This window comes from Talpa occidentalis, unplaced genomic scaffold (assembly GCF_014898055.3).
Source record: "Talpa occidentalis isolate TD23 unplaced genomic scaffold, MPIMG_talOcc4v2.1 talOcc4.3, whole genome shotgun sequence".
Classification (NCBI taxonomy): domain Eukaryota; kingdom Metazoa; phylum Chordata; class Mammalia; order Eulipotyphla; family Talpidae; genus Talpa; species Talpa occidentalis.
The window spans coordinates 42,197,850-42,220,593 of NW_023603184.1; the positions used below are offsets into that span (position 1 = coordinate 42,197,850).

The 22,744-nt window shown below is 41.6% G+C and overlaps 2 protein-coding genes across 2 annotated transcripts in view; one reads left to right on the plus strand and one right to left on the minus strand.

Annotated features, from left to right (window-relative positions):
• The window catches only part of RSF1 (remodeling and spacing factor 1), a 140,689-nt gene extending 131,919 nt beyond the window's left edge, over positions 1-8,770 (minus strand). The window contains exon 1 of the mRNA XM_037523030.2: positions 8,466-8,770. Coding sequence (XP_037378927.2) covers positions 8,466-8,655 — 190 coding nt within the window. The 5' untranslated portion in view covers positions 8,656-8,770. The remainder of the gene's footprint in view (positions 1-8,465) is intronic.
• Positions 8,771-9,092: 322 nt separating this feature from the next.
• AAMDC (adipogenesis associated Mth938 domain containing) overlaps positions 9,093-22,744 on the plus strand; it is a 29,362-nt gene continuing 15,710 nt past the window's right edge. Inside the window, exons 1-2 of the mRNA XM_037523031.2 lie at positions 9,093-9,163; positions 18,671-18,813. Of these exons, the coding sequence (XP_037378928.1) occupies positions 18,682-18,813 (132 nt within the window). The 5' untranslated portion in view covers positions 9,093-9,163; positions 18,671-18,681. The remainder of the gene's footprint in view (positions 9,164-18,670; positions 18,814-22,744) is intronic.

The following is a 22,744-nucleotide window of genomic DNA, read 5'->3' on the forward strand; positions in this document are numbered from 1 at the left end:
TACTCTTCTTTCTTAAAATTAGTTTGAAGCAAATTTTTACTTCACTCTAATAGTCCAAGATTTTACATTGAAAAGTTCTATCAAATGTATATTAAAAAAAAAAAACAAGCAAACTTAGTTTTGGGCAAAAATATACCTAATCATAACTTGAGTTCTTGTTAATTTGCCCGGGCTCTAAATTGGGAAGATAATAAACAATGCACCCAGTTTCTTTAGAAACTTTAATCTTTTATTAACATAATGGCACAAATTATGAAATAACATGCTACACGAATTCTTTATAGAATTTATTTTGGAAGAAAACAAATTTATTTAAAAAGTATTTTTAAATGAGTATTAAAATTTACTTTTTCAGAGCCTCCCCTGGTAGCGCAGTGGTCGAGCACTAGGCTGGGAAGCTGCGCACAGCCTCTGCAGCGCCGGCTCGATCCCCGGCTATCGGCGAGGGTCCCACATGGCGTGCAAAACTCTCCTGCCGCCCGCTGCTCCCCTCGGCAGTGTATTTCATCAGTCTGCCTGTTCTGCTCCCCTCTCTGGCTCTGGTGAATTCTGTCACCCTCCTGCGTTTCTGACTATATCCAGTGCTTGTATAAATAAATAAATAAATCTTTTATTTTTTATTTTATTTTTTTTTAAAGATTTTTTTTTTTTAACAGAGGCATGTTTTTCTTTATTTATTTGTTTGCTTGTTTGTTTGTTTTGTTTATACATGCACTGGGTACAGTCAGAAGCGCGGGAGGGTGAGAGAATTCACCAGAGCCAGAGCAGGGAGCAGAGCAGGCAGAAGGACCGAAGTACACTGCTGAGGGGAGCAGCGGGCGGCAGGAGAGGTCTGCGCACCATGTGGGACCCTCCTCCGGTGGCCGGGGAGCAGCCGGGGATTGAACCGGCACCGCAGAGGCCGCGGGCAGCCTCGCAACCCAGCGCTCTACCGCTGCGCCACCGGGGAGGCCCAATAAATAAATCTTTTAAAAAAATTTACTTTTTCAGTTTGCAGAAATAAAATTTACTTAATTTTAAGAAAACAGGAAAGCAAAAGTACTCTAAGATGTGTGTTAAGTAATTAATGGAAAATAGGTTGGGATCAAAGTTTGCTATTAAAATGAGACACACATAGAAAGATAATAGTGAACTTATAATCCAAACTGGTAGTCACACATCCCTAATATACAGCATTAAAAGTATTTGTAAAGGGCCTCCCCTGGTGGCGCAGTGGTTGAGTGCTGGGCTGCAAAGCTGCCTGCAGCCTCTGCAGCACCAGTTCGGTCCACGGCTGCCAGCGAGGGTCCCACATGGCGCGCAGACCTCTCCTGCCGCACCCGCTGCTCCCCTCAGCAGTGTATTTCGTCAATCTGCCTGTTCGGTTCCCCACTCTGGCTCTGGTGAACTCTCTCACCCTCCCGTGCTTCTGACTGTACCCAGTGCTTGCATAAATAAATAAATAAATAAATAAATAAATAAATAAATAAATAAATAAATAAATAAATAAATAAATCTTAAAAAAAAAAAGTATTTGTAAAGTATGTATTCACCTAAAAAATCATTCATAGAGGGCCTCCCCGGTGGCGCAGCGGTTGAGCGCTGGGTTGTGAAACTGCCTGCAGCCTCTGCAGCGCCGGTTCAATCCCCGGCTGCTTCCCGGCCCTGGAGGAGGGTCCCACATGGCGCGCAGACCTCTCCTGCTGCCCGCTGCTACCCTCAGCAGTGTACTTTGGTCTTTCTGCCTGCTCTGCTCCCTGCTCTGGCTCTGGTGAATTCTCTCACCCTCCCGTGCTTCTCACTGTACCCAGTGCTTATATAAATAAATAAAAATAAATCTTTAAAAAAAAAAAAAGCAAAACCTTTAAAAAAAAATCATTCATAGAACCAAATAAAATGATCATGTACTCAATTGGCAATGTTTGAAGCTAATACCAGAAGTTCCATGTTTAAAAGTCAGTTTTCTCTATTATTAGGATTAATTAGCTAATAATATGGAAACCACAAAAGTAAGTTTTGTCAATCTCAAGAGTCTCCCTGCTCTCCACCACACTGGAGCAAACAGGCAATGTAGTTATGGCATACAAAGAAAGCTTAAATGGAAGCAGCTACTCTTTAAGATTACTAAAGGTGGTACAAATTTGGACATGAGGAACAGGAATGAAAGTTGAGGGCAAGAGGAAAAGAGGTGACTGCTATTCTCTCTGGTTTAGGCATTAATTTGTCTGAAGACACTATTTGTACCTAAATTTTAAAAACTGAATAAAGGGCCTCCCTGGTGGCACAAGGGGTTAAGCACAGCACTATGAAGCTATCCCACAGCTCTACAGCTCAAGTTCGATCCCCAGGCAGCCAGGGAGATACCCACATGGTGCAGTAGACCTCTTCTGTCTCACCCGCTGCTCCCCTCAGCAACATATTTCAGTGAATCCACTTTTCTGCTCCCCACTCTGTCTCTGGTGAATCCTCTCACCTTCCGCATCTCTGCCCTGTACCCCAGTTCTTGTATGCATAAATAAATCTTTTTTAAAAAGTGAATAAAAATGTTTAAAATGCAGCTAATATAAAACTAGCCCACAGATAAGGATAAACACAAAACTAAACAAACTACACATCAAGCTCCCTAAAAGATATCACTACAAAATTACCTGTCCATACAATTATAATTATACATTATACTTGTCCATACAATAAAATTTTATTTTAAAACTTATTGCTTCATTGCCTATTGTTGCTGATAAACTGTAAGTTCCATAAGGGCAAGGATCTTATTTACCTTGCTCACACTAGCATATTCTCAGAGTATAAGCATACTGGCACATTGTAGGTAATCAATTAACATTTGTTCAAAGTCTAAAATCATTTTTTAAAAACATGAAACCCCAGACTATTCTTGCAAGCAATATTTGATATTATAGAAATTCTAACGTAAAAAAATAGAAAACATTCTCGATAACCTTTGTAATAGAATCTACCTTACAAGAAAAACAGGGAGAAAAAAAAATTCCAAAAGCTAAAACCAGGCATAATAATAAGACTCTACTAGGTAGACAACCAAAGATATTTTCGTAAGTCTAACAACACACATAAATACCTTCCTTGAACACATGATTCAGGTTAAAATGTACTTTGGGACTGAATTATTTTTCCTTTTCCACAAAGCATGTGGTAATACACTTCACATAAAATTGCCATAAAGATAATTTTAGTGGACAATTTATAGACTAGAATTCATTGACTACTACTCTACTTGATAAAGCCCTATAAAAAATTAATCTTTAGAGTGGTGATATTAACTCAGGCTCAATTTAGCTAGTTCTTACTGAATTATAGCATTCTTAAAAGGGCCCATGTTCAATGTTTTTAAAATTAATTCCTACAATATTTACTGCACTTACATACAGCAGATACTAACCAAACAAAAAGTAAACAAAGTAGCTAATAAATGCTTACCTTTCTTAGTAAACGATAATTTAACAACATTCCTAAATTTCAAGGCAAATTCTTTAATAATTAAAAGAAAAATGACAGTCAGGCAATTTTCATTAACAGGCCCAATTTAGAAGTTCATCCGCCCCTACTACCACAGGGGACTACCTGGGACAACGCCTACAACCTCCCTCCCAATCTCTGTAACTCTTAGTAACCTGAATTCTGTGAAATGACAAAAATTATAGAAGTGTAAATACATTCCCTTTCTCTCTAACAAATGCATAAAGAGTATTTCCATTTTCAAATATGAAGAACCAAAACAGGGTATTTTCAAACCAAGCCAGCCTCTAGTTCAGCAACTCCAGGAATATGCATCTGGTAAGATCTTTTGCTTAAATCAAAGATGCTCCAGTTATGGTAAGTCACCTAGATTCTACTTTATCAAATGCACCTAGAAGGTACTGCCACACAATTCAATTAGTACCAGTAGGAGAGAATACATTAAGTTACAGTCCAACTCCAGTTAAATATAAAAAAGATATATCCTTGACATTCTGACTAAGTTAAACTCATTTTGACTATAAGTTAAACTTCAAATCATTAAGAACAAATAAAAAAAAGTAAATCCTGAAACTATTCTAAAATTTAATACCATACTTTCAATTTATGCTATACTCAGTAAACCACAGTATAAACTATGGGAATCATAACACGGTATTTATACAAACTTTAATAAACTGTTATTAAATACATGTAACTTTTCAAAAAACCCCAAAATACAGAGTATTTTTAACGAAGAAAAAGTATGTACTTTGCAGCAGAGTAAAGATGCTAGGGAGCCTTGGGTGTTTAACAACCCCACAAAGTTTACATCCACCTTTATTTGTATCTGTACCTTCTGACCGCCTACCTCCAGCTAAGAGGAAGCTGGGAATTCATAAAGAAGCGCAGAATTGGGACTCCCTGGTAGCGCAAGGGGTTAAGATGCAGCACTATGAAGCTATCCACAACTACAGCAGCACGGAGTTCTATCCTGGCCAGGGAGGTGACTCACATGGTCCATGGTGCAGCAGACCTCTCCTGTCTCGCCTGCTGCTGCCCTCAGCAGTGTATTTCAGTAGATCCTCCTGTTCTGCTCCCCACTGTCTCTGGTGAATCCTCTCACACACACAACCCTCCCCTTTGCCCCCCGCACCTCTGGCCTGTACCCCAGTTCTTGTATGCATAAATTAAAAAAAAAAGTAACAGAATTGAATTGCAAGCCAAACCAGCAGACTGAGTGCTGGGGGTGGGGGGGACCACAGGTTCGGGGGCACAGGAGATAAAAATAAATTCATTCATTTGGCATGCCCTTTTCCTAGTCTAATGAACTTTAAAACTAAAATTTTTTGCTGATCATTTCAGTACACAGGTGAACTTTATAAAGGTCTTGATTTTCTTGTCTGCCCCCCACCCCAAAAAAAAGACAAACAGGACAGTCCTTCCTTTCTAATTCCAAAGCTCAACGAAAGTGTCTAGAGCACAGGTTCCCAAGCTTTCTAGGTTGGTGGCACCCTCAGTATTTCAGTAATTTTTTCACAGCAAAGAAACAAAAAGTTTCACTTATTGTTAGGAGCCATTTGAAAAACTAATCTACTTCAATTGGAAAAAAATATTTTTACTTCATTCTTAAATAACCACAATTATTTATAGAATGTGTACTACCACAATGCACTATACAACTTCTCAAACCACAGAATCAGATTGGACACTGCTATCCCTATTTCCTGTTCCACACAGATTTTCACTCAATATTTGCATTTTATCACAGCAACCCCCAAAACCCAACTTCACAAATATGTCATGTAGCATATTTGTACATGGAATGTAGCACAATCTAATATTGAAATCAGGGGCTATGTGAAGTTATTGTAGTAGTTCACCAAAAGATGTCAGGTATAGCTGTATCTCTCTTGAAAATGTAAACTATCAGACAGAACCTCTGGGAATTGGCAGCAATAGGAATACCCTGGGGTGCTTTGTGCAATTTTCAAACTATGGTCCTATGGCAAGGCAGTATTTAATTTTGCAATGCTGAACTCAGATCTAGGTTGGAAATCAGATTCTACCAATAACTATATCATCTTGGGCACTGGCAGTTGAATCTACCTTTTGAACCTTAATATCCATTAAGGCTGCCGAGTAGAAATAATAGTACCAATCTCAGAGAGTAGTTATAAGGAAAAATGAGGGTGTGTGTGGGTGTGTGTGTGTGTGTGTCCTCAATAAATGGTAGCTATTATTTTATCATTAAAATTAAACAAGTAGTTTATAAAACCAAATTTTATAACAGGCTGGGATGGAGGGTGAGGGGGATGAGAGAAGCACTCTAAGCTGAAGTCACAATGTCATATTAAAACTTACAAACAGATTTTTAAAAGATCACAAAGTGCTTAACAATGACAATACAGAACTACAGTTTCTTCCAAAGGATGTCATAATGTTGATATACCTATCACGACAAACTGACAACTCAGAAGAATATACTTAAAAAGCATCTTCTAATAGATAATCACACTAGGAGGAAAAATTTATAAATTAGAATTGCCTTATTAAAATACCTAAACTTACAAAGAACAAAAACTCATTTTATTGTAACAGAGTATTACCCCAAGATGTAATAGCTCAATGTTATTTACACCTGTGTTCATTCAAACCCTTATTCTCATAGGTAATAAAAACTTAACATTTTAATTCCAAATGTACGCATTTTCTTATTGACAAACACCTTCAATAAAAACTGTATATTAAGGATTTTTGAAACATTTCATTGGATCCTAGGATACTAGACTACCTGAAGAAACTGAGGACCATAAAAATTAAATAAATTTGGCCTACAACATACACATTACACTGTTCAACACTGAAGTCTTTGTCTTTTAACTCTTTCTAGACCTGCTTCCCAAAAAATATTGCTAGCTGGACCAGTACAGTTTTGTCAATTATTACAAGTAGAGATTAACCATCAAAGGCCTGAAAACCTTTTCTCTGCACAGTAACAGTATCTTGAACTGTGTAACATTAATTATTCCTAGATCACTATATGATCTATTCTTTAGTTATATCAGTGGTAATGCAGTTTAAATGATTTTCCTCAACCCACATTATGTCCCATATTTTTACTAAACTGGTGGCCCAATTATTCAATTCTAGATAGAATGGTAACATGAAGTATTAAACTGACCCTGATATTTTTTTCTTCTGATCCAAATACAAGGCAAATGTAGGGGCCAAAATACTTAAAAGCAATCGAGAGACAAGCAATCTTGCATACCACCAAAAATACAATGCCATCCCAGAATTCTTACACCTGCCTTTCAATCTGGTCCCAGTAAATCTCTAAGACAATTTACCAGCAATCCCTTTCCCCAATTTGCCACATTTCTCTATGATAGATATATTATTATTATTTCCTAAAGCATCCTAGAAGCAACTTACTAAGACATTCCACTTCACAATCATCATTTCCTTAAAAATTGAATGCAAATATATCTTGATAAGGAAATTATTAGTAAGTCGTCATATAATGCAATCAATCACCCTCCCGTTTTACACGGTTTAAAAAAAGTCGTCTTTTCTACGTCAGAGTTGGCTAAGAACAGAGGAAAGGGTAGCGCAGGTCTGTATCTTCACTCCTGCATTAATGCCATTTTCTCTAAAGCTAGTATTTACAAGAACTTGGGCCCTTCCCAGAAATAATGTAATACATTCATGAACATAAATGTCTTCACTTCCACGGAGAACAGAAGGGAGACTCTGCTTTCTCGGAAAGGAAGCAGCTCTCTGCCTTGTACAATACCCACTCCACTCTGGCCACCTAACACGAAAAAAAAAAAAATGGGAGAAAAAGACCTATTTGGAAAACGTTTCTTTCCCAGACAAGGGCTGCTGCCAGCATCAGGGCAATGCTCAGAGTACAACAAGGAAAAAAAATGCTCCGGGGGTGAAGAGCGCCGGGGGCGGCGAGGAGGCACCGGGACCCGCGGGCGGGCGGGCGCAGGGGCCGGGCCGGGCCGGGCCGGGCCGGGCGGGGCGGGGATGCTCCGGCGGGGGCGGCGGCAGGAAGTTTCACTGGGGCGGGCGGAGCATGCGCCGCGGCCTGTGCTCCGAGCCCCGCGCCGGGCACCAATAATAGAGCGGCCGCCCCGGGGAGCCGCGAGCAACAAGCACCTTCCCCGGCGCCCCCCGCGCCCCTCCTCCCCGCCCCCCGCGCGCCCCGCCCGCCCGCGGAGCAGGGCGACTCCTTCCCCGAAGCGCCGCCGCCGAGAGGAAGGGGGAAGGGACGGAAAAAGTGGGGAGATGCTTCTCGATTATTTGGGGGGAGGTGGGAAAGGAGGAGGAAACTATGGGGGAGGAGGCATTAACCCTCTGGCCCCCGAAGCGGCGCTTCCCCGACGTCGCCCCCCAAAGCCAGGATGGAGGAAGACACCCCTCCCGGGGGAGGGGCGAGCATCCCCAACTCCGAGGAAGGAGTTTGGGGGTTAAACCGGCCTCCAAGGGGTGGCACAGGCCGCCCGGAGCCGGCTCCCGGGGGAGTTCCCGGCGGAGGGAGGGGGCGCTGAGGTGTCCGCGGGCCCCCGCCCACCCAGGCGGAGCGAGAGAAAGGGGCGCCCCGAGACGAGCCCAGCCTCCCCCGGGGGGCAGCGAGCGAGCGAGCGAGCGGGCGGGCGGCGGGGGGAGGGCGGGGAAGGCGCAAGGCGGCCGGAACCTGCGCGCCCCGACCCCGCCGCCGAGGGGGAGCGGGCGCGGGGGGCCGGGTCCCGCCCGGGGGACCCCCGGAGCCGCGGCCCGCACAATGCCCCCCCCGCCCGCGGCCCCCCGCTCCCGCCGCGCCCGCGGCCCCCACTCCCGCCGGCCGGGCCCGCGCCCGGGCCCCCGCCCCGCCTCCCCACGCCCGCGCCCGGGGCTGCGCGGGGGGCCGGGGGCGCCCGCGGCGGGGGGCCGGGAGGCCGGGGCGGGCGGGGGCGCGCAGCAGCCGCGCCAGGGCCGCTCCCCCGGCGCCGGGCCCCGCTTACCTTCCCCGCCGCCGACGTCCGGCGGCGGCGCCTGCAGCACCCGCTCCAGCTCGGGGAACGGCAGCTCGGGCAGGTCGAGCAGCGGCCCGTAGCGCTCCAGGAAGGAGCAGACCACGGCGAAGTTGGGGCACGAGCCCGGGCAGCCCGGGGCAGCCATCGCCGCCGCCGCCGCCGCCGCCGCCGCCGCCATTTTGAACTGGAGGATGGAGGAGGAGGCGGCGATGGGGGGGTGGGGGAAGTTGGGGTGCCGAGGCGCGGCAGGGCCGCCTCGCCGACGACAGGAGGCGCTCGCGAATGGGCGCCCTTGCGGAGCCGAGCGGCTCAGGCGCGGCGCCGCGATCCCACAATACAGCGGCGGCCCGGAGCAGTCGAGAGCGGAGCAGGCCCGGGCCAGAGCGGCGCCCTGGGCCTTCCTCTCTCCGCGGCCGGCCCGGCCCGGCCCTCCCGGCCTCGCCCCGCCCACCTCGGCTCGCCCCGGCCTCGTGTGACAGGGGGAATGAAAACAAGGGAAGCGGAGCGGGGAGGCGGGCTGGAGGCCGGGGAGGCGGGACTTTGCGTGTCGGTGGCCAATAGGCGGCGGGGGGCGGGGCCGTGCGCGGCGACTGGCCGGCCGGCTTCCTCGGGGCGGGGCCGGGGCGGCGCCGGCCGGGAGGGCCTCAAGGTGCTGAGGTGACCGCGGCGACGCGGAGAAAAACTGGGTGAGTTTGGGGGGGACTCCAAGAACTGAAAGTAGGCCGCGAGATGGTGGAGGAGGTCGAGGACGGTGAATGAGAAGCAGAAGCAGTTTTAAGGGCACGATGCGGGGAGAGTGGGGAAGGGAAGGTGGAGACGTGCCCTCAGGTGGGAGCGGGGCCGCACCTCGGCCGTGTCCGCTGTGTGCAGGTGACAGCTCTGCGGGGCAGGCCAGACCCGTGGCTCCTGGAGGACGGAGGCCCGAGAGCCTGAGAGGTTGGACCCCTGCTAGGAGACCAGTCAGAGGGTGCCAGGCTCTGCAGGAGGGCGAAGGTGTGAAGGGACAGCCAGGGTCCTGCCTTAGTGGTCAGGGCTTGAAGGTAAGGGGCTCCGATGAGGGTGAGGGCAGGGTCTCAGGGGACTGAGGCTCTGTAAGGGACCTGGATCAAAGAGTGGTATAGGACTCCATTAAAAGGGCACACTTTTTTTTGTATTTCTTTTTTTAATATTTTATTTTATTTTACATATTTTTACATCATTTTTCATTTTTGCTCAGTGTATGCATTTTCATCTTGGTTATAGTCCCCATACAATTCCCACTCCCCTATTTTGGCTCTAATCCCTCCTCCCCACCTCCCCAATACCACCCCTCCCCCTCTGGTTTATAGTTGCTTGTTGATTTTGATTTTTACTTTATTATAATTAGTCTTTGTCCTGGTCCCTTATTTAAGTTTTCTAGATTCCTGCTAGGAGTGAGACCATCCGGTATTTTTCTTTTTCTTTCTGGCTTATTTCGCTGAGCATGATCCCGTCCAGCTCCATCCATGTTGCTGCAAATTACATGTGTTTATCTTTTTTGAATGCTGAGTAATATTCCATGGTGTATATGTACCACATCTTCTTGATCCAGTCATCTATTTTTGGGCATTCGGGTTGTTTCCATAGCTTAGCTATTGTAAACAGTGCTGCTATAAACATAGGGGTGCAGGTGCCCTTTGGAATTAACATTTCTGTGTCCTCTGGGCAAATACCTAGGAGTGGAATTGCTGGATCATATGCAAGCTCCATCTTTAGCAGATTGAGGAATCTCTACACAGAGAAATCTGACCCAGAACATCTCAAATGACTGTACAAAGATACAATAACCTTCTTACCATCATTAATTAACATTAAATATAAGGCAGGTATATAGTATTAAATAAAATAATATCTTTGTGAAGTAGTTTCCAAGGAAAACCTTCAAACCAAAAGAGATTTACTTATTATGTGAACTTTACACCCTACTCCCCTCATGCCTTTCTCTTTGCTTTGTTTTTCTAGCTCTCAACAGGCTTGTTCTCCCATGTGGTTATAAAGTAACATTCTTTTTTTTTTTTTTTAAATGGAGCTTTATACTATAGTTCTGCTGTCTCAATGCTCACACTATTATTCAAAGGGGACTGATAATATTGTTACAGTTTCTCCCTTTTCTAATTCAGATTGGCATGAGAACAAAGTCCTTGGGCATCAGAAAGTTAAACCCACCCAAGAGGTGTTACTACAAAGCCAGGTTAAGGTTATCTATCCCTTCACTATGTCTGTTCTTGAAAAGAAAGTAACTATACACTCCCTTAAGACCACCATGTCTTCTTGCCTTTCTGGGTTTACAGAAATTGTGGGTTACAGAACTCTAATCCCATTTTACATGCTTAAGTAATTGTGTTATCTATAGCAGACAAGAATGTAAAGATAGAAAAACAGTATTTTTTTAACCTGTTACTGATTTATTGCTATCTATGAAGAAACCTTTAAGTAAGCATTAGTATACCTACACTCGGTTTAACTGTATGAGTGGGAAATTTTTAAGAGTTCAAATTTCACGTTCTCTTAGGGAAAAAAATCTTGTTCATTCAAAATTAATGGTAGTTTATTCAAAAAGCCAAATATTCATTAACAGAAGAATAGACTTAATAAACAGTAATATACTTCAGCAACAAGCTACTGTCATTGAGAACACACTCAATACACACTAGAACGTGGGTGACCCTCAAAAGCTACTTGATGAAAGAAGACAGGCACAAAAGAATAGGTACTGTAAAATTCCATTCAATATGAAGGACTGACATAAGAATAGAAATCAAAATAGTGGTTTCTTTTGATCTTGGTTGAGGGTTGACCAGAAGGTACACAAGGTTACTCTCTAGATACTTTCTGTATCTTGATTGACAAGTTTATAATACATTTGTCAAACTACAAACAGTATCTGTGCATTTAACTGAATATAATTATGCTTTGATTTTAGAATGAAATGGCTTATCCCTCAATTTTTCCAAATTGCATTAGAAAGTCTGCCTGAGAAAATTTATACATATTTCTCTCTTCCCAAAATATTATCTTTGCATTTGTTACACAATATTTTTAAAATATTATAAGCTCAGTGAATATTATATTGGAGTTCATTTGTGAAACAAGCTTGGGGAATTCCTGATCTGTAATGAACAAATTTACTTAGGTTCATTTAAAACTCACTTTTAAAAGAGTTAGTACATCTAAGTAAAGAAAAACGGTTGTGTCAACAGAAGTAGGAATCTATGCTAGTCAAAATAGTTTAATAAAAAAATATTAAAATAAAAAGAAGTCCTAATGTAAGTAAGATTAAACCAGCAATTTTCTGATTCGTTCTCTTCATGAATTCTGTGTTGTAATAGAATTGCATTCATTGCAGACACTGCTTTTAGAAGTGTATTACTGACCATCTTTTTACTGCTGAAGATAATCAATTCTTTTTTTCTTAAGAATATGATTGAGGTGCTCTGCTCCCCGCTCTGGCTCTGGTGAATTCTCTCACCCTCCCGCACTTCTGACTGTACCCAGTGCATGTATAAACAAAACAAACAAACAAATAAATAAATAAAACATGCCTCTATAAAAAAAAAAAAGAATATGATTGAGGGCCTCCCTGGTGGCTCAAGGGATTAAGTCTCAGCACTATGAAGCTGTCTGTTAGATCCCAGGCCCGGGAGCTACCCACATGATGCAGCAGGCCTCTCCTGACTTACCCACTGTTCCCCTCAGCAGTGTATTTCAGTCAGTCTGCCTGTTATGTTCCCCACTCTGTCTCTGGTGAATCTTCTCACCACCCCGCACACCTCTGTCCCACACCCCAGCTCTTGTATGCAAATAAATAAATAGATAAATAAATAAATCTTTTTTAAAAATGATTGAGAACAGGGCCTCCCCGGTGGCTCAGCCGCTTGAGCGGTTGAGTGCTGCGCTGTGAAGCTGTCCACAGCCTCTGCAGCGCGGGTTCGATTCCCAGCCGGCCAGGCAGATCCCCACATGGCACGGCAAACCTCTCCTGTCTCACCCGCTGCTCCCCTCAGCAGTGTCGGCGCCTGTTTTGTGTCTGCGGTCTGTCTGCCTGTTCTGCTCCCCACTCTGTCTCTGGTGAATTCTCTTACCCTCCCACGCCTCTGGCCTGTACCCCCATACTTGTATAAAAAAATAATCTTTTTAAAAAATGATTGAGAACAATTTGATGGAATAAAGATTTTTACTGAAAGAAAAATTATATTGGAAAACTACCTATTGTGATGGACTTTCCTTGCTTTGTGTCTCCATGTTTTACCTTTACTGTTAGATAATTGAGAGCAGGCATCAAATTATGCAGTTTGGTATCTTGTATAGCAAAGACTGATATTTACTAACATGAACTAGAAAGGCTATATTGATTTTTAAAATACTAAGATGCCATACTCATACGCTATTTGCAGAAGAGCATCTTCCCTGAGTAAAAAAAGTGACAGAATTGAAAGAATAGAGAATTCAAGGATCATACTTGGGAAAATTCAATACCCCACTTTCAATAATGGTCAACTAGGAGTAGCAGAAGATCAACAAGTTAATAGACTTGACCAATATTACAAAATAACATCACCTAGTAGATCTCTGTGGAACATCACCAGTACAACAGAATACAGAATTCTCAAGTACACATGGAAAATTCTCCAAGATAAACTATGCTAGGGCATTTTAAAAAGTTTAAATACATTCAAAGGTATTGGAATTATACCAAATACATTTTTCAAACAGTGGAATTAGATTGGGATCAAAAACAGATGGGATATTGGTAAGTTATCTTATCTAGATAGATATTAAATGACATCTAAATTACCAGTGGTTAAGATGAGAAATCACAGGATAAATTACAAAATACTTTGAGATGAGTCAAAACAAAAACAAAATATTAAAACTTGTTTAATACAACCAAAACACTGCTTAAGAAAAAACATAGTTGTAATTTATAGCTTTACATACACATTAAAAAATTGGAAACTACAATACTTGCCCTGCCCTTCTGTGAGATAGAGGTCATTATAGAAAACTGAACATTGGGGGGGAAAACTAGAAGCAGACTAAACACAAAACAAATCTAAGCAAGGAAATAATAATAAAGATAAACATATATTAATGGAAATAGAGAATAGAAAAATACTGAAAAGAAATGAAATGAAAAGTGATTCTTTAAAATAAAAGTGTCAAATCTGTAGCTACATTGACCAAGACAAAAAGAGAAGACCCAAATAAATTACTAAATTCAAAAATGAATGGGGGACATCACTATTACGGTAATTTTAATGTATTAAAAGGAAACAGTATGAATATACCTACAAATTAGCTAATCTAAATGAACAAATTGCTAGAACACCACAAACTATTGAAACTCACTAAAGAAACAATAGAAAATCTGAATGTAATTATGACAAGTACAAAGATTGAATTAAGAATTTTAATCTCAGGGCCTCCCTGGTGGCACAGAGTTTAATTAAGCTATCCCCAGCTACCACAGCATGAGTTCGATCCCCAGCCTGCCAGGGAGGAGCCCACATGGCTTAGCAGACCTCTCTTGCCTTGCCCACTGCTCCTCCTCTCTTGCCTTGCCCGCTGCTCCTCTCAGCAGTGTATTTCAGTAGATCCGCCTGTTCTGTTCCCACCTCTCTCTGGTGAATCCTCTTACCCTCCACACCTCTGGCTTACACTGCAATTCTTGTATGCATAAATAAATAAAATCTTAAAAAAATAAAGAATTTTAATCTCAATTCCCCCTCCATAAAAACCCAGCCTCAAATGTATTCATGGCAAATTCTGATATTTACTAACATGAACTTCAAAATTTTAAAGAATTAACACCAATGTATCACAAAAGCTTAACCAAAAATTAAAGACATCCCAATGATCCTGTGAGGACAGGTTTAAACCTGATGGCAAAAACAAAGACATCACAAGGAAAGAAAAAAACAAAACTTACTCTTTATGAATCTAGATGCAACAATCTCAGTGAAATTCCAGCAAACCAAAACCAATTACAGGGCTTCCCCGGTGGCGCAGCGGTTGAGCGCTGGGTTGCGAAGCTGCGCGCGGCCTCTGCCGCACCGGTTCGATCCTCGGCTGCTCCCCGGCCACCGGAGGAGGGTCCTACATGGCGCGCAGACCTCTCCTGCCGCCCGCTGCTCCCCTCAGCAGTGTACTTCGGTCCTTCTGCCTGCTCTGCTCCCTGCTCTGGCTCTGGTGAATTCTCTCACTCTCCCGCGCTTCTGACTGTACCCAGTGCATGTATAAACAAACAAACAAACAAACAAATAAATAAATAAATAAAACATGCCTCTATTTTTAAAAAAAAAAAAAACAAAACCAATTACAGATAAAAATGACTATATACCATGACCTAATAGAATTCATTGTAGGTATGCAAGGTTGGCTTAACATACCATCTTAATAATAAAGAACATAACACAATCACCTTAATGGATGCACAAAATCATTTCACAAAATCCCCCATTCACCTGTTCTGCTCCCCACTCTGCACTACCAAGCACCCCCGCACTTCTGGCCTGTACCCCAGTTTTTTGACGTTAAAAAAAAAGAACTGAAGTATCCATCAACTTGCAAGTGGACAAACAAGAAGTGGCTTACTACTCAGCTATCATTAAAGAAAAAAATGAAATCCTGCCATTTGCAGGATTATGGATGGACAGAGAGAGGGAATTTATGCTTGGTTAAATAAACCAGACAGGAAAAGATAAACACCATATGATTTCACTCATAGAGGGCACTTAGATTAAAAAAGAATGAACTAAATAAAACAAAAAGTAAACTAAAATCAACTAGTGGTTAGCAGAAGGGCTGGGGAGAGAGAGGTGGCTAAATCAGGAAAAGAGAGACAATGGTATAGTGAAGAATAGCTTTGAATTTTTAGCAGTGAATTTAAATATATATGTGTTGATTCTTGGGGATGAACACCTTAATTTCACACACTTCTACAATGCAGTTACTAAAATTAAAAAAAAGGTAAAGGAAAAGGTGCTGTGAGTGCCTCCTGCACAGAGAAAAGGTGATGTGAGGACAACCAAGAAAGCATCTATCAGCAAGCCAGAAAGAGAGCGCTCACCAGGAACCAACCCTGCTGACACTTTGATCTTGCACATCCTATCGCAGTCTAACAAATTAAATTTCTGTTGGTTAAACCACCCAGTCTGTGATATTTTGTTCTGGAAGTTGTAACTAATACACAAGTCTTTCAACAACCCTATTTCCCTTTTACTGCTTTTCAAAAGTTGCCTTGCATTTTTAAAGTTATCCTTTTGAATTATAATTATTGATATTTGTATCTCTTCTCTCTTCTAATATTAGCTCCTCAAGAACAGGAATCCTATTTCATAAACTAGTATCTTCCTACCCTACCACCTAAAATAGTATGTTATGTAGTGTGTTGTTGTATATAATGTATTACATACATATCGTATATAACTATTTGTAACAATTATATACCTGTATATAATGCACTGGATATAATATATATATATATGGGATATAAAAATGGATATTCAGAAGTTAAAGCTTCAAAAATTGGTTAGTAATTATTAATGTTTGGCAGAAGTGTCATTGTTACTGTCTTTATTTGAAGATTAAATTTGGTTTAAGGAAATGTATACAGATACCATATTGGAAAAGGTTTGATTGCATGGTTAGTTTTATATTTCAACTTGACTGAGCTGTAATATCCCGTTATCAGTCAAACACTAATCTAGATGTTGCTGTGAAGGTACTTTTGTGGATGTAGTTAACATCTATAATCAGTTGACTTTTAAATTTAAAAAATTACTCTTAGTACTTCTGTTGGGTTTCATCCAATCAGTTAAATGGCCTTAAAAACAAAACCTAGGTTGGCCCGCCCTGGTGGCACAAGGGGTTGAGTCTCTGCATTATGAAGCTATCAGCAGCCACTGCATTATGAGTTCGATCCCCAGCCAGGGAGCTACCCACATGGCACAGCAGACCTCTCCTATTTCGCCCACTTCCCTCAGCAGTTTATTTCAGTAGATTTGCCTGTTCTGCTCCCCACTCTGTCTCTGGCAAACCCTCTCACCCCCTGCACCTCTGGCCTGCACCCCAGTTCTTGTATGCATAAATAAATAAATCTTTAAAAAAACAACTGAGGTTTCATTGAGGAAGAAATAATAAAACATCAATAATCTAATGACAATTTTGTGCCCTAGAGTTAGCAGCTCGCCAGCCTGCCTTACACATTTTGGACTTGAAACTCCCAGAGTTGCATAAGCCACTTCCTTGAAATAAATCTTATTATGCGTAATCTACTGATCCTATTTCTCTGAAGAATCCTGAAAAATACAAGCACTTTTTCATTATTGTACTTATCGTTGCCGGAGTTTCCCTTTGATTCTTTTTTAAAATGTCTCTTTATTGAGATTCTGTGTTCATTGAGTCATTGTCATTATACTTTTTTGCAATTTTTTTAAAGATTTATTTGTATTTATTTATGCATACAAGAACGGGGGTGTGGGCCAGAGGTGTGAGGGGTGAGCGGATTCACCAGAGACAGAGTGGGGAGCAGTACTGGCGAATCTACTGAGATACACTGTTGAGGGGAGCAGTGGATGAGACAGGAGAGGTCTGCTGCCCCATGTGGGTAGCTCCCTGGCCAGGGATCCAACTCATGCTGCAGTGGCTGGTGATAGCTTGATAGTGCTGAGGCTTTAACCCCTGCACCACCAGAGAGGCCCTTTCTGTAATTCTTTATACTGGTTTTCTTTAGTACTTTGAATCTATTTATAATAGTTTCTTTGAAGTCTTTGCTAAATCAAACATGGGAACACTTAGATACAGTTTTAGTTGGATGAGTGTGTCATAGCTCTTGTTTCATTGCATGTCATGTAATTTTTTGTTTGAATAGTGAATGTTTTAGATAATATATTGAAGGAAATTTGGATTTTCCTCCTGAATTTTGTTCTTTGTTGCGTTTAGTCACTTGCCTACCTAGATTAAAACTCTGAATTCTGATTCACATAAACCTATGGCTACTGGAAACTATATTCAATTTTTTTTCCTGTTTTTATTTTTAGGCTTGATTTTCTAGGGGTCTCCTCTATATCTTTATAGCTTAGTGTTCAGCCAAAGCTTAATGAAAGATTATGTTCAAAGACCTCAAGCCAGTAAGACTTTCACTTTCTACTGATGGATCAATGTGTGCACTAGGGAGTACATTCAATGTTCAGGCTGTTTTCATGTCTTTCTTTACATTCTTCTGAGTCCTCTGGAGCCTTCTCACTTCACGTTGCCGGTGTGCTATTGACTCCATTGGTCCAGAATATTTCTGTGACTTCGGCCTATTTCAGTCTTTGATGCATATGTTCATCACCTTAAGTCCTCATGGGATATATGGAATGCTTATCAAGCCCTACTCTGGCTGTGGCAACTCTGGGAAATTCCTGTTAAATCCCAATCTACTCTGCCAATCCACTGTTTGCCCCTGTCAGGTCCACAATATCAGGGAAGCACCTACCATCCATATTTGCTTTGCACTACAGTCACCAGTTTAATTGAAAGTGCTCCAGATCAAGTACTCCTCCTTTGGCCATAGCAGCAAGACTGCTAGTGTCCATGCTTTACCCAAACCCAGGTGAACTGTGCCAACAGAAGTGATATTGGGGATGGGAAGTCCCAGACAAAAACAACAAAACATTTTACTATTTATATGTGAAAGTCAGTGGTTTTCATGAATAAGCTCTTCTCAGTTTATAGTATATCTTTAATATTATTTCTAGAATGCCAAGTGGTTATTTTGACAATTTTGTCCAGCTTTATAGCCACATTTTGGGGAAAGTTTCTGTCAACCTCCTTATTCTATCATACTGAACAAAGCTCTCCACATTTTAATTTAATCCTCAAAAAAATGCCCTAAGGATTCCCTCCAGAGTCTGAGAAGAAATTATAGTATCTCGTTTCCATGATTTGATGATTTTGAATACCAAAAATAACACTTTATTTTTTAGACTTCTAGAGAAGAAAGTATAACCACAAAAGTGAAGAAGATGCTTCTTAACTCGTAGAGTACAGGGTCTTACAATTTACATATATTTAAATACATTTTGTATATAGTGTACATAGTGTATGTGGTATATAGAGTACCTCTTGTATTTTGGAACTCTCAACCTCACTTTATAACTGCATGTTTTTCTTTTAATTTTGTATTTCAGTTAAGTTCCTTATGACTTCGCCTGAAATTTCTTCCCTTTCATGGGGGCAAATGAAAGTACAAGGCTCTTCTAAAACCTATAAGGACTGCAAAGTGTGGCCAGGAGGCAGTCGGGCTTGGGATTGGAGAGAGACAGGAACTGAGGTAAGCTGTTAGTGTTTTATTTATTTTTTAAAGATTTATTTTTATTTATTTATGCATACAAGAACCGGGGTATAGGCCAGAAGTGCAGGGAGTGAGAGGATTCACCAGAGACAGAGTGGGGAGCAAAGCAGGTGGATCTACTGAAATACACTGCTGAGGGGAGCAGCTGGTGAGACAGGAGAGGTCTGTCGCACCACATGGGTCAGCTCCCTGGCAGGGAATGGAACTCAGACATGTTGTCAGCTCCCTGGCCAGGGATTCAACTCAGGCCACAGTGGTTGGCAATAGCTTGATAGTGCTTTAACACCTGAGTCTTTAACCCCTGCACCACCAGGGAGGCCCCCAAGCTATTAGTGTTTTACTGACACTCCATGTGTCAAATGATTTCCAACCTCCAAAGCCATAATGACCAAGCAAAAAGGAACTATTTCTTTTACCCTGTCTCTTTTGAGTTATAATGAACATACCATTAAAGTACACCATTTCATTGGATGTTTTAGTTTTATAAACTTGTGCAGTAATTACCACTCTGGTTTCTAAAATATTGTCATCCCAAAAAGAAACCCCAGGACATTAGCAGGCACTGTCTATTCTTCCATCCCACAAACTCCTGGCAACTAGTAATCGTTTTGTTGCTGTAGATGTGCCTACTGTAGACATTTCATTAGCATAGAATCACTTAATCCTCTTAGGTATGTACCTAGCTAGTATTGGAAATGTTGGGTTATTTTTTTTTCAAGATTTATTTATTTATACACAAACCAGGGTACAGGCCAGATGCGCGGGAGGGTGAGAGGATCCACCAGAGACAGAGCGGGGAATAGAACAGACAGACTGACGAAATACACTGCTGAGGGGAGCAGCGGGCCAGACAGGAGAGGTCTGCCGCGCCATGTGGGATTCTCGCGGGTCGGCAGGGATTGAACCCATGCTGCAGAGGCTGTGGACAGCTTCACAGTTTGGCGCTCAACCGCCAGCGCCACCAGGGAGGCCCTGGAAATGTTGGGTTATATGGTAACTCAATATTTAACCATTTGAGGAACTATTAGACTACATCCCAAAGCAACTGTACCATTTTGCATTTTAGATTTTAGGACTGTATGGCCCATCCAACTTTTCTAAATCACTCCTCACCAACACTATTGTTGTTTCACTTTGTTTTTATTATACCATCCCCGAAGGTATGAAATATTCTCTTATGGTAGTCTGAATTTGCATTTCCCTGTATTGCATTTCTTCCATCCTTCTTAGTGTGCCATACCAAGGTAGTATCTCTGCTCATTAGTGGAGGACCAGTGAAAGAAGGGAGTCTCGAACCATCAACACACCCATATGGAACTTAATTTCAGCAACAGTGAGATGAAGCAAGATAAAAAACATTGAAGTCCTACTCCTGCCTGTCCTCTTGGGAGCTGAGAAGAGAAATAGTCCTGAGAAATAGTACTTGGCTAGAGCAGTGTCCACTTCACAGAGCTGGGAGGTGGGAGACAGAGAGTCTTCTTTCCTTGAATACCATAGATTCTCATCTTACCTAACAGGTATTTATATATGTTCTTGAATAGGTATTTCTTCATTTTCTGTTTGTTCTTAGGACCATTTCTAAAGACTTCGATTTTTTTTTTTTCACTTTTTTTCTTTCTTAGGGAAGAGGTTGATTTTCTTTGTTGTTTCTTTTAAAATTTTTCCCTTAATGAAATTTAGGTAATGATGGAAGGTGAACCTTCAGTCTTAAAGGATAGTTTTGATAGATATAGAATTGTTCATTGACAATCTACTCATTCAGCACTTAGATGTCATTCCACATTTTTTGTGTGTGTGCCTTGTTGTTTACTAGTGAGAAACCAACTGTTATTCTTACTAAAGGTTGCTTGGAATTAACTCACTTCTCTTTTGCTGCTTTCAACATTCTCTTTCTCTTTAGCTTTTTGACAGCTTAACTATGATAGGTTTACTTGTGGATGTCTTTGAATTTATTCTGCTGAGAATATATTGAGCTTCATGGATGTATAAGTTGTCATTTTTCATAAAATTTGGGAAAATTTTAGCCATTGATTATTTACAAATTCTTTCTGCTCCTTCTAACTCACCTATCCTCTGACTCCTGTTATTACTAGACAGGTATGTTTCACAGTGTCCCATAAGTCTGTTTATTGTCGTCATCCTTTTTTTTCTTCCTATTTTCTCATGGTGGATAATCTCAACAGACCTATTTTTTTCAGTTTTGCTGACTTCAACCTGCTGTTGAGTTCCTTTAGTGAAATTTTCATTTCAGTCATTATACTTTTCACCCCCAGATTTCTACTTGGTCCTTTAAAAAAATAATTGTTTTTTCTGTCGATATTCTCTATTTGAGAAACTCTCGTATGCTTTCACTTGTTTCCTTAGATATAGTTTTCTGAAACAATGCCTGGAACCCAAAAGTATTTGTGTTTGCTGAGGGACTCTGTATCCAATTTGGTGCAGTCAGCACTACTCAGCCAGGTAGTTGAAAATTCTGTCAGCTTCTTGCTTGTGCAGAATGTCAGGTTACCCATTGTTGTGACCTTAGGGTCATGTCATTCCTAAGCATGTACACAACACTGGCCATGTGTATGGCCTTTTCAACACCAAGGTTCATAGCAGAGCTTTTCAAAGCCCCCTATGGACATCTCATTTCCAAGTTTTTCCTTTTGAGTATTTGGTTAACCTCTTGTTTACCCTGTTAGCTACTGCTTTGGGCAGTAAACAATGATTTCTGACTGTTTCTGAAAAACTTCTTTGGGAAAGAAAGGTGATTTGCATTAGCAAGCTCCAAGTCAGATCAAATAAAGATACCGATGAGTGGAATTATCAGATAGGTCAAATAATGACAGTTCTCTGGGGGAGATTTGAAGGAGCTTTCATCCATTAGTCTATCTTGCTTGACTGCCAGGCTGATAGTTTCCACTATGATTTCAAGTTGTTGCTTTTTAAGGCTACTGTAGACCTGGTAGTGGAGTCTACTGGAATGGGACAAGTTATAACTGCATGATGCTCAATTTTCAGCCTTTTTTTTTAACTTTATTTTTAATTTTTTTAACTTTCATTTTGTATCGAGGTAACATTGGTTTAAACACTGCATATGATTTAGGGGTATAGGCTCATACCTCTTCGGATGTAGATCATCACACCATGCCCATTACCAAAGCACTCCTAATCCTCTGCCACAGCCCACTGGGCTCCCTCCCTCCTTTCCCCTCATTCCCTAAACCTCCCCTCTGGTAGCCTCAATTCTGCAGTCTGATTTCTAGGATTTGTTTTGGTTTAGTTTCAACCATCCCTTTGTTTTGCTTCTTTATATTCTACATATGTGTGAAATCATCCAGTATTTGTCTTTCTCCTTTTGATTTAGTTCATTTAGCATAATCCCCTCCAGTTCCTTCTGTGTTCACAAAGTCAGCCATTTTTCTTTATTGAACACCACCCTGAATTGTGGGAAACCTAATTTCCAGAGTATATTAAAAAGTTGATTTTTGCCTATGTTCTCATTGATTTTGTAGAGGAGAAGCTTTTCAGGGATTCTTAATACAATTTTTACTCAGAAGTAACTATTTTGGATTTTATACTTATCCAATACGATGCTGGACCTGCTTTCACTAGCTCATGAGGACTGATTGTTAAATCTTTGGGAATTTTGTAACACAGTTTTTAGACACATCCATTATTAAATCTAAATTATAATAATTCTTTTTTTTTAATTCTTTTTTTTTTAATAGAGGCATGTTTTATTTATTTATTTATTTGTTTGTGTGTTTGTTTTGTTTATACATGCACTGGGTACAGTCAGAAGCGCGGGAGGGCGAGAGAATTCACCAGAGCCAGAGTGGGGAGCAGAGCAGGCAGAAGGACCGAAGTACACTGCTGAGGGGAGCAGCGGGCGGCAGGAGAGGTCTGCGAACCATATGGGACCCTC